Below are 12427 nucleotides of genomic sequence, written 5' to 3'. Positions count from 1 at the left end.
TTAATATTTCAAAAGATTTGTACCACAGTTGACTTGAGTACAATGTGTGGTAGAGCCCTGCCTAAAATCTGAGCCCGTGTCCGGCCCAGCCCGAGGGGGTGGAGCCCCAGCCCGACCCGGCCCGAAAAGGTTTTCAGGATTCTCTGGCCCGACCCGAGCCAGACTTTTTTTAACCAACTAAATGAAAACAAAGTGTGTCAATCCTGACCAATGTGTTAAAAGACGTGCAAGATCCGATCAATTTGTTTTTCCCTCATTTACCGTCACAGAGATAACGGCACACTGGCTCTGGTGGTAATCAAGTTAACTTTTATCTCTTTCCAACAATTTTCACAAGAAAACAGAACAGTTAAAAGCAGGGCTTGTGTTGTGTTGACCGGATAGTTCCCGTATTTGACCGTTTATTTTGACGGAGAAAGAATAGAAAGAATCACCCCGACGCATGCAGACGAACTGACATTTTATTCGTTACGCACATCGCAGATGTAGCTAAATCACCCAAGAAAAGATTCCCATCTGAACATCTGAGCTGCTCAGCGCAGCTCGCTGTCAGCGCATATGTGCACAGCGAGCTGAAGTTGTGGAGATTGGCTTGGAGCGCGTTGCAGAACCAGAGCGCATGCGGGAAGGTTCTTCCCACTGAAGCGAGTGTTTTCCAAACCCTGTCTCTCAGAGAGACTTGTCACTTAGAAAATGTTCCCTGATTATGAAACTTTGGCTCAATAGTGCTTGTTCCTGTCTCCAATGTGGCAACACATCCAGGAGCCGTCTGAGGAGAATCCCAGAATCTCTTCAGCTCAGGAAGCGCCTATGATTACGCACAAGCGTGACGCGTCAACCCGGTCTCACAGTAAGACCGGGTTGGACCTGTTCAGGTTTACGCAGACAATCTTTACATAGAATTGACTTACAGATATAAAATTAATTCAGTAAAATATAAAGCATTTTATTTAAATATCCATTCATTATTTTACAAGCACAGAGAGCCGCATCAGATGGATGGAAGAGCCGCGGGTTGTGACATGTTTTCTCCAGGACCAGAGAGGACGCAAACTCAATACATCTCTTTTATTGTGAGGTAATAATTTCTCAGAGTTTTGCTGTTGTGGGCGGGAGTGTAACACACACGTTGCAGTTGCAGGCGGTAATGGTCAGAAATACAGCGGGAGCGGGCAGGAGCGGGATGAAGAAAACAGTCCCGCGCAGGGCTCTACTGCTGCGTTTGTGTTTCAATTTTTTTAATGAATTCGATTAAAAATAAAGGCACCCGGCCCGGCCCATGTCCGAGGTAATTACACAGTCGTTGGTCCGAAGCCCGGCCCGAGGGCCATTGGGCCGGGCCAACCCGAGGGCCTAGGGCTTCAGTGCAGGGCTCTAATGTGTGGTCACTGGTCAGTGGATCAACATGCAGAGGTTCTGCTGTACTTCACTGCGGGATCCTTCCTCCTCCTTGGTTCAGGGCGATGAACAAACACAGCATCAGCCCTGAGTCTCACCTTGCCTTGCCTAGTCTTTTGGGCCATTCCCATCTGTACCGGGTCGGCCCGGGCAGCGTAGGTTGCTTACATATCTGGGTGGCCTGGTATTTTTCCGGGCCAACCAAGGCTCATTCTCAGCCCTCTTCTCGAGGGGGTCTGCTTCAGGCCGACCAGGGCCAACACACCCACTGCTGACAGCAAATTCACACCTTCCATTAGAGCAAGCCTCTGATTGGTGGGTAGAATCAGCCCACATGGGCTTAAAGCAAGGATGTGTGGAATCAACCGGGCCAGGCTGGGGCCGACTGGGGCTACCCGGCCCGGGCCGACCCGGTACAGATGGGAATGGCCCATTAGTAAACTGTCCCTCCTCAAAATGTGCCTGTAGAGAGGTGTATTAGTTTATTTCCTGCCACATTTAACAGTTTAATTGCAGCCTTGTGCAGTAGAGAACAAAACATGTAGAGCCTTGATAGAAAACATTTGAGAGTGCACGTTAAACTCACTGCACACAGCTTTTTGTTATTGTGATCTCTGGTCATGGTGAGGTTGCTCCTGCTGACTTGAGCCAACCATTTTCTTCTTCTCTCTGCGTCTTTGGGGAAGCCATAATTCTGATTCCTACCTCAGACCGATTGCTATATGCAGCGCAGCCAACCATGTAAGATAATCAACCTATAAAGGGATTAATAAAATACTATTTTATACATATAGAAATATTGAACTAAACCAAAAATATAGAGATGTAAAATTACATTTAAAATTTTTATCCAACCCTAAAATTAGTCATTTCAAATTTTAACCCACGGACACATTTTATTTTAATAATAATCAAAATAAAGTTCTTCAAGATATTCATTAAGTCTTGAGTACATTGCTCATAATTAATGATTCAGCTTATTTGTGCATATGTAATGACTAAACATAATGTTGGTAAAATGCTTTATTAAAAATGCTATTATACATGTTGTACAAGTTTGGTGTTCATTTTTTCACAGTTAACACTTTTTTATCTACTGTGTTAACCATACAGTTTTACTGAAATTCTCTTTGTAATTAGTTGCTATAGAAGCCAAATAAACTGGGTTACAGATGCATGTACTGTCTTCACATAAAAATATAAAGTAATGACTATAAAATGTATTCTACTGAACATAATAGATCATCATTCAAAGTATAAACAGCTACATATTTTCTTCAAGGTAAGCTGGAGCAGAATTCTAGCTTTCAATAAACCACTATAAAATGGATATTACAACTCGAGTTTAGGGCTTCTTGTAGGACTTAAAGTTATTAAATATCCTTATATTAGAGCAGTGTGTTGCATTACTACATCAAATGTATTGCTATAGTATATTATAGTAATGTATGTGGTCTAAATGTGTTCTACAGTGTGTTAGGACTGTCGTGTTCCAGTAATGTAGAACAGTCACGGGTGTCTGTCTTCCTACAAATGTTCGGAAAAATATAAATAGGCTACTTTGTGAAGGAGTTAGGACATAATATATAATATAATATATAATATTATTCAATAATTACCACAAATCGCCAGGGGAAATGTGATTATATTACATTTTTGTGATTTGTCCCACCATACGCCGTTCAAACTGACTTACGGCACTGGGATGTTTGGAACTGAGAGCTCCATGAACCACGTGACCGCGATTCGGCGAGTTCAAAGAGTGTCCTAACTCTCTCTTTCTACAGCTCTGGCAGAACCCTGCCCTCCTCTCCCAATGATTGGACAGGAATTCGAGAAACGTGATTGGTAGCTAAGACTCGTGCTCTCATTGGTTCCACCCAAGTTCCTCCCACTGACGCTAGAATTGAGACAAAATAATTTGTAACACTGTAGATTTGAGGTTTGTACCTGTAGAATGAAATGTGTGTTTTGAGAGTTTAGATTTCAAACATGTACATTGATCTTTTTATTTTGGAAGTCTGCTAAGTAAAACCCGAAAGTTTCATGTTTCTGAATGAATGTTTGATGTTACAAAATGAGTAGAAAATGTACAAAATGAAGTTTTGATTTTACAAAATAAAAAATACATGTACAAAATGAAAATTTCCTGTTACAAAACAAGAAATACAAGTACAAATTGAGAATTACAAAAGTTACAAGTTACAAATCTAAAGTTACATTTCATGAAACATGTTCCAAGTTACAAAACTTGGTACAAGTTACACTGAATGTTGTCCCAATCCTAGCTCCATATGTTTGCGTAGTCATGGCAGGACCCATTTTTCCCTGCAGAACACATTTAAGATGTAAATCCAACTGTGTTGTAGCATGATGTCCAGATGAAGTCAGAATCACAGTAACAAAACAATGCTGTCCTTCAAGAACATTTTATTCTTGAACAATGCACACCTCACCCTGCCCCCACTTCTATCTCAAAGTACCACCCAAAAAGCATCTCTACATGGTTGCTAAGCAACTGAAAATAAGCAGGAGAGGAGCATGGCCACCTGTTTGTCTGCAAGAGGAAATATGAGAAGATGCACAAATACGGTGAAGGACAGTCTTGAGCTCAAACTACAAAACTCCAGGATATAAGGAGGACATAAAATCCTTTCATAAACAAATGAAAGGGACTATCACTCAGTACCTTTGTCTTATTTGATATCATGTTGGGTACTGTTAGGCACCCCATTCCTAATAAGTTTTTCATCAAAAGAGACTAACAAAATCCTGAGGTTGAAGTTTTCAGAATCAATGAATCTCCAGCTTCATAACAATGTGCAAATAATGGCTGACATCCCTAAGGTATATTTGGAAATCTACCCTTACAGGAGGCAAATCTGCCAACCAGATTTTGGATTTCACTTAATTAATTGTCTCTTTAAGATAATAGATTTGAGCATCAGAAGCCTTTTCGATGACACCCTCAAGTTTTACCATCTGCACAAAAGCAACCAAGCAATCTCTCACTCCACCCTTTGCTGAATTTCACCAAATGTCCTTTCAGAGAAATCAGCACAAAAAGAAGGGGAGCAACCCTTTCATTCCTTCCAGTGGGTCATGACTCAGAACCCAGCTACATTTGGCTATAACTGGGTCACAAACTGTGACTGCTGGCACCTACTGGTCAGGATAAGGACTATGCTTCCTATCAACCAATCAGCTTAATGAACCTTCAACCACAACCTCTGACAAATTTGAGAATTTAGAGTTGACTGAACTCATTCAGAGAACAAATAAACCCAACAGTAAATTGATGATGACTAATTGTGTAAAATTATAACTCTGTTGCAGAAACAAAGGCTGCATCCTCAAAAAGGTCTGTGCACATGATCCTAATTAATATGTATCGTAGCCAAATGAACACACACCTGATGTGTGCTTCAGGCAAATTGTGTCTGTTACTCTACACCTTCTGGCTAATTCAATCACAGTTTACATAGATTCAAATGTGTGCAGGCATTCAAATATTTACTGCAGTCAAATAGAGGCCACTTGAAATGCTATTAAACAAACTGTGCTTGTATTTAAAGCAGGAAGACAAAGAGGAACAAAAGGTGGGTAAATAACCTCCTGGATCTCACAGCAACTGTCTGATGTGGTTCGGGGGGGGGGGGGGGGGGGGGGGGGGCAAACATGCACTTATTAATTAGGAAAGATTGTTTTAGAAGGTGTGAGATGAGTCACGATCTGTATTTAGACCAGTCAGGGAAGCTTCACAGCAGCAATGACCTTCCTTCACACTGCTTAGGCTTGGTGGGTCAGATTGTACAAATCAACCGGAAGGGCTTTGAAGTGTCAGTGTTGCTGACTGTGGGGGGGGGGGGGGGGGGGGGGGGGGGCTTCGTGCGCTCCGTCTACCAGCGCTTTTCCACAAGCCCCATGCACAACTGAACTGCAATGAGCGCTTTCATTTCTGGGACAGTTACATCGTACCAGTCATCATACCTGGAGTTAGATTTCAGTTCCTCCCTCTCTAAATACTGGTGAGCATATCGGTTAGTTTCAGTTGTGATGAGGGTCCAGAATTCCTCATCCAAAAAAACTGACAGAAAATCAATGTGTTCTGAATTTGACAGATCCCTGTCTCCACTGGCTCATCAAAATGCCTGATCCACTTGGAATACTGTTCCTCTTCTCCCAAACTAACCCAGCCATCATCATTAGTATTGTCACTGAGGCTGTGTTGGGCCACCCTCCTGCTAGCAGTGATGTTCTTCCCACGGTTCCTCCCCCTCCTGCTGCAATTCCCACAGTTTACACCCCCGGGGCTGAATCAATCACCAGTGGAGTTTTCACGGCCCATCACTGCCACCACATCCCCCCACCCAGCACGGTGGAGCGAAGGATCAGACCCGGTACGAGCTGCGCCCCAACCCCCACCCCCCCACCCCCCCATGTCTCTTTCCCTGACCACGGACACGGTGACGCGGAACATCGGACAAGGTAAGGGCTGGATGGGCTGCTTGTGTAACCGCGTCATCGCTGACAGACTCCCTGTTGCTGCGCGCTGAAGCCACGCTTTCCGTCTTGCTAGAAGACCGCAGATCATCCTCGGAGAGGAAATATTCTTCCTCCGAATCCGAATCTGCCAGTACTACACAAAGAGCTTCGTCAGCACTGAACATTCCTCTCTGCATTGTTTTTATTTCTCTACCACTCGCTCGCTCTCACTCGCTCTGACAACCTCCGCGACTTCTTCAGTCACGGGTAAATAAACATTCATATTGTCGGACTTTTTCTGTAATGCAATCTTCAATCTGTTCTGGGTCGGCCACTAGATATCTTTTTACTTTTTAACAGGGCAACGGCAGCGCTGGTGATGAATATATGGGAAGCGACATCTTGACCAATCACAAGCTTGCAGTTGCCGTCACTTTTGACAGATGTTTAAAATTTTGGGCATTTCTCCGTCACCCTCTGTGAGCCCGTCGAAGAGCCCTTGCGCCGCGGCAAAATGGCGTTGTGTGTCTCGTACCGATACAGACGGATAAGTATAAATCAGGCTTAAGGTTGGAGTCACCAGGCAGGATGTTGAGAGGAAAACCAAAAAGGAGATTTCTAAATGTAGTGGAAGAGGACATGAAGTTAGCTGGTCTGCAGGTAGAGGATGCAGAGGACAGGACTAAAGGGAAACAGATGATTGGCTGTGGTTACTCCTGAAGGTACAAGCCTGGAGAAAAAAAGATTTTTCTCATCACACTATATCACAAATAGATTTGGAAATGATAAAGAAGCCTAAAAATATGTTAATAACACATGGCTTTTAGTTCAACTTGAATCTATTCTAGATGGAAGGTCAGTAGTGTACGCATGACAAAACTTGGTCTGAGCCTCGCCCTCACCTGGAGACTGTTCCGTCACTTTCAGTCTCTCAACTTAGACCATTAGTTGTAGCGTTTGTGTATTTTTTGGATATTTTTTGTGCAATTGTTGGACTTGCTGTGGCATTAATTGCACTATTAAAGTGTTCAAGGAGTCTCCACTTCATTTTTTTCGGTAAGTAAAATTATATTTATGTATTTTAGGTCACTGCCGAGCTGAGCTTAGATTTTAACATGTACTGTTTAACCATGAAATTTAAATGTAATAGGGTAAAACCCAGTGCATTTAACATTATGCTGCACTTTAGAAAATGGGTTGAAATATAACATGTTGGTGCAGCTGGGTTCCGACTATCGGCTTGTGGAGCTCTCGAGAGACCGATGTTTTCCACCCGCTTCTCCCCTCCCCGCAGCTCGGTGCATCTCTGTCTGATCACGGCTTCTGTCTGCTGCGTGGGCTGCCGGCTTGTGAAGCTCTGGGATAGAAACCTTTCCACCCGGTTCTCCCCAGCGGCAGCTCTGCGCATCTCAGATCGCAGCGGCGCTTGTCTGCTGTGCGGCTGCCGGCTTGTGGAGATCTCGGGAGACCTCTGTGTTCCACCCGGTTTTACCCAGCGGTCAGCCCGGCGTATCTCTGCGGCTGCCGGCTTGTGGAGCTCTCGAACGGAAACCAATGTTTTCCACCCGGTTCTCCCATCCCCACAGCTCGGCGGATCTCTGTCTGATCGCGACTCCTGTCTGCTGCGCGGGCTGCTGAATCTAGTTTTGATTCCTAGAATGTCGACCGGAAGAGGAATCCGCGGCTGATCTCCGTGAAAAATAAACATGATCTGTAAATTGTGATCAGCGCTTTTCAGAGCTAATCACACCAGCTGTCTGTGTGCAGCACAAGTCCCCCCTCCCCCACCCCGCACGCAGCAACCAAATATAAAAAAAAACGCGTCTGCCGAACTTAGCAAAAAATGCGCCGGAGAGGAAACTTGCTAAAAGACGTCAACACGGTGGATTTAATAGAAGCTTTAAAGAACAAACTCTGGACGGTGTGAGGCGAGTTTGTCTCACTGCAGAAATAACAACACGCGTCAGCAGTCAGACGCAGCCGCTCACCAACAGAAGGCTGAACAATAACCTGTAGAATAATTAGTCATCATGCTAGAGAAGCTTCTCTGTGGTGGACCACACCAGCTTCTGCCACAATAAATAATTATGACAATAAATGACACACAAAGCTGTAAACATTTTAATTTCCTTTTTGAACTATTTCTGTTGAGTTTTAATGTTTAAAAACTGTTAGATTGTTACTGACAGCAGCTACATTTAAGTTTCACTTCCTGTTCTGACTGAACGCTGCTGCAGCATGGAGGTGTAGTTCTCAGTCATCCTGGACATGATCATCCTGAGAGTTTTAGCTGAAAACAGCTGGATGTTTCTGGATATGTTGGAGACATTTAGCCTCTCATCCCAGAGGCTTCTTCCAGACTTTGGTTGTGGTCAGAAACAAACACACTGGTTGTGCTGCAAGTCTTTTTCTTTATTTCTCTAAAACATGTTTTTGTCTAAATGAAGGTGATGTTGTTGTTCATAGAGTTAAAATTCATGTTGCAATGAGAAGACTATTCTGTAAGAACTTTTTTTTATTTGTAAAACAACTTGATGTATTATTTGTGTGTAAGGCATTTTGGTGCATCGCGTTTTGTTTCTCAAGCAGGGAAAGTCTATTTTACTCATTTTCTTCCAAAATGATCACTAAAATAAAATAATGTTCTGAAAGCTACAATTTCCTTGTACATTACTAATAGTTAATTGAATAATTATTGCTGAATAACTGAAAAGAAAAAGTCACATTAGTACTCAGGATTAGTTTCAGGGCCAAGTTGATGTTAAGGACATTCAACCGGAGAGGTCATGAAAGGTTACAGCCCTCTGACTTAAGAGGGTCCACAAACCCATCAGTGAGGAGTCTAAATGCGACCTACCATTCACCTTAAACCACTAAAACAAGTTTATTTCTAATAATCATCTATAAACGAGACCCTTTCCTTAGGAAAATTGAGAAATGACAACTAGATGACATACAAATTAACTTTAATAGAGCCTGACTGAACCATGATGGAGACCATTGAAACAAGTCCCGTTGTCTGGAGCTGATGCAATAAAACTCATCACACGGTTAGAAACCTGACTTCCATCTGATATCCAACATGAATATTTGCCAAACATGAGTTGATCTGTTGGGCTAATTGGTAGCCACTTACCGGCTAACGTGCTAACATGAACTGCTGTTTGCAGAGCGTACAACTTTAGAAAAGACAATGAACACGAGGAGTGGCACTTACAAGCTTCAGCAAACGTACATGGGTGAGCGCTTACCTTAATTAGCAGAGAAACAGGTGACTTTTCTAGTGGGAGCCAACATTTCTTCCAGCACAAACTTCACATGTGTCCGGACTCCTGTGTATACGTGTCTGCAGGTTAGCTCCACGGCTAACGTCAGCTAACCGGCTGCTCAGTAACCACCCGCCGCCTCTAGGTGTCACTAAAGACACCAAATACAACTAACGTTTCTTCAAGCGACTTACTTTGTCCAAGCTTGTACTTATTTTTAAATAACACCGACATATTTGTTTTTGCATCATGAAAGGACTAAAGCAACTTTGGAACACTGAATTATTTTCTCCATTTAAACGTGTTTAATAGACGAGGCTTGTCCTGCTAAAAACACTATAAAACAGATTTGATTTAAAGATATTTGCTCACTTATGTCTTGCGTTTGCATTTTTTGCCCCATTTGTTTCAGATTTATCAGTGATAAGTAAAACAAAATGTAGTTTTCAAATTATTCCTTGTTTTTGGTTATGTAAAATAGTAAATAAATAGAAAAGGCACCTGTTTCCTAGGCAAAACGTGTGAGAGAGAGAGAGAGAGAGAGAGAAAGAGAAAGAGAAAGAGAAAGAGAAAGAGAGAGAGAGAGAGAGAGAGAGAGAGAGAGAGAGAGAGAGAGAGAGAGAGAGAGAGAGAGAGAGAGAGAGAGAGACCCAGGCCCGGGTAAATGCAGAGGGTAGTGTAAGGAATGGATCAAAGAACCGTAATGATGATAGCATAGTTTTCTATGCATTTGAGGCATGGCCTTTTATCAGAAATTATGAGTGAGTCAGTGAATAGAAAATTTGTCATTTAATCCAACATAATTGTGACTGAATTACAATTACTCTCATGGAAATAAATCACCAAACTGACAGACAGGATGTTTCATACAGGTATATATTACAATGTGCCTTGGTATATAATACAGTCAGGTTCATGTTTTCATAAAAATAAGCACTGGAGGAGGAAGTGATACTTGTTGATTTTATTGTAAATTGGACAATATGCACATTATTTAGCGACTCATGTCTTGTTAATGAAGCGTGTTAGGTGGTCAGAACACTCTGCGCTGAGTAGTTCAGATATAGTCGTCAGAAGAAAATTTGAGATCTCACATACAGAACAGAGGAGGGAAGTACCAAAACAGGGACCAAGAACAGTGAGTGGCTGTCAATGACGGCTGATTGTGCCAAAAATACCAGTCAATGAACACTAAATATTCCTTAGAGTGTGTTATTTTTTGTTTTCTGTACTTGACTGCATCCATTAACAGTGAAGTGGAGGGACTTGTTTATTATCTGACCTCTTTTTCTAAATAAAGATAAAAATTCTCCCAAAACTGATTTGTTTTCACCACAATCGCAAATTCAAACCGTTTTTTCATCAGGTCAAACTAAAGGCATGGTCTCGCTCAAACAACCCATCCTGCACATGTTGCATACAGATGTTTAGCTCTCTTTCCTATGTTTTCCAATGGTTCCTTATTTGTATCCCCAAATCTAATCCGGGTAGCTCTGGTACACAGAGGGTTAACGGTGGTTGTAGAGAAAGGAAGTCATCCGGTGTAACGACGTCTGGTTGTGAGACCAAACCTTTCTTTGCCTGTTTTCTCTAATTTTTGTACAAAGACGATACAACTATCCAGTCATGCAACGTTGTTTGGGAGGGGGAGGGGTGGGGTCATCTGTCTGTACTCCCGTCTGCTGTTTAAGCGTTTTGCATCTCCTTTCCAATCTTGTAGCTCAGAATCTTGTTCCAATCAATCTTGGTGCGTGTCACAGGAAGCTGGCGGCGTAAGGCTTTGAAGGTAGTGTCCGACATGGTCTGGTAATTCTCGTTGATGGCCGTCTACAGTGGGGGGAGGAAAGAGTTGGATGTGAAAATGAAAGTGCTGTTATGGAGACGACAATGTGTCAGACACCGGTAGATGTACCTGATAGTCATTCTCTGCAGCCTCCATGATCTTAACAAACTCCTTAGCAGTTGTTGTAGCCTCGTTCTAAAAATAAGGACATCCACGTTTATTTTAGAGCAATAAGAAAGAAAAATTCTGAGTATGACCAAACTCCCTCTGAGCCAGCCTTCGGGTCAGACTGCCCCTGTAACAGCAACGGGCTGGTGCAGGCTCTGGGTCTACTCACAGAAATCGACATGGACTCCTGAACCTCCTTGTGGCTCACCAGCTGAACATTTCCATCCTCATAGTAATGAACCTGCAGACAGAAAAGTTTAGAGTCAGCCTGCTTCTGATACGAGACTCATTTGTTTGATTCATTCCTGTGAGGAACAAAAATGCCCCTAAAACTGTGTGACCGGGTGAGAGGTGCTCTAAACACTGAGCAGAGTGAACTGTGAGCCGGTACAGAACCATCAGACTCTGCGAGTCTTCTCATGAACATCTCTGAAATCAGGTGATGAGAGCTTCACTGACCAAAACTGCTGCAGCACAACAACAACAGAACAAAAGCTCACAAACTTCATTTTATTAAGTGTGTGGGGTCAGCGTCTCCTGTCCTCAGGTCTCCTTTTTGTCATGACTCTGCTGGTCTGGAGCCTCACACAGAACCAAAAGGTACAGCGCCTTTTAGAAGATGCATGAAGTCTCCACACTTTGTTCTATTCTGCACACGTTGTTCCACACGCAACCACCCTCCTGTTCTCACTGAAAGAAGGACGCAGAGTACCTGGATTTTCATGATTCCTGCCACCTGAGTGGTGGAGGGGGAGATGGTAAACTTCCATTCTGATCTCCAGCGTCCATTCCTGTGCAAAGGCACAAACACAAGAGTCTTCAGTCACTGTCCATCTTGTTCAGTCACAACTGTACAAGAAACTCGTTTAAGCCCGCTTGTTTTAATTGGAACGTTTTAACAGTTGTGTTATGTATGGAGTAGGAAACGTTGGTGCACCGAGTCCTGCAGGACTTTCCACACACATTAAATGTAATGTGAAAACAACAGCAGAGTAGTGGCTCTTAAAACTATGTCTGCTTAAACTGTTGCAAACAGCATTACACTGTTCATCAGTCCTGAAGTGGAGGCCATCTACTAGGTGTGAGTGTATTGGCAAGAACCTGGTGACATTTACATCACAATACAGGTGAGACACTACGATGTGGCCACGTTTGCTAACTTTAAGTCTGAATTTAAATGGAAAACTCAGACACAAGACACAGATCTCATTGTTCCATCAGAAGGAAGGTGGTGAAAACTGCTGCCACCTAGCAGTCGGAGTTTAAATTGCATCACACAAAAGAAAAACAGTAAATGATTGCATGAAAATCCTCAAAAACGGATACA

The 12427-nt window shown here is 42.9% G+C and overlaps 2 protein-coding genes across 8 annotated transcripts in view; both read right to left on the bottom strand.

Annotated features, from left to right (window-relative positions):
- Positions 1 to 9285, bottom strand: part of LOC107395255 (suppressor of tumorigenicity 7 protein homolog) — a 124001-nt gene extending 114716 nt beyond the window's left edge. For 2 of the 7 annotated variants that reach the window (XM_054732755.2, XM_054732756.2), the window contains exon 1: positions 9135 to 9276. The gene's annotated coding sequence lies outside the window, so the exon portion shown is untranslated. Of the gene's footprint in view, positions 1 to 9134 lie in introns of all 7 variants that reach the window. The other 5 variants (XM_054732757.2, XM_054732758.2, XM_054732759.2 and 2 more) reach the window with 4 other exon arrangements.
- Positions 9286 to 9923: 638 nt separating this feature from the next.
- The window catches only part of LOC107395673 (F-actin-capping protein subunit alpha-2), a 44295-nt gene continuing 41791 nt past the window's right edge, over positions 9924 to 12427 (bottom strand). The window contains exons 7-10 of the mRNA XM_015975097.3: positions 11813 to 11891; positions 11270 to 11341; positions 11062 to 11127; positions 9924 to 10976 (exon numbers count right to left, since the gene is read on the bottom strand). Of these exons, the coding sequence (XP_015830583.3) occupies positions 10836 to 10976; positions 11062 to 11127; positions 11270 to 11341; positions 11813 to 11891 (358 nt within the window). The 3' untranslated portion in view covers positions 9924 to 10835. The remainder of the gene's footprint in view (positions 10977 to 11061; positions 11128 to 11269; positions 11342 to 11812; positions 11892 to 12427) is intronic.

This window comes from Nothobranchius furzeri, chromosome 4 (genome assembly GCF_043380555.1).
Source record: "Nothobranchius furzeri strain GRZ-AD chromosome 4, NfurGRZ-RIMD1, whole genome shotgun sequence".
Classification (NCBI taxonomy): domain Eukaryota; kingdom Metazoa; phylum Chordata; class Actinopteri; order Cyprinodontiformes; family Nothobranchiidae; genus Nothobranchius; species Nothobranchius furzeri.
Note: the sequence above shows the minus strand (reverse complement) of the source record. Positions and strands in the feature narration are given on the sequence as shown.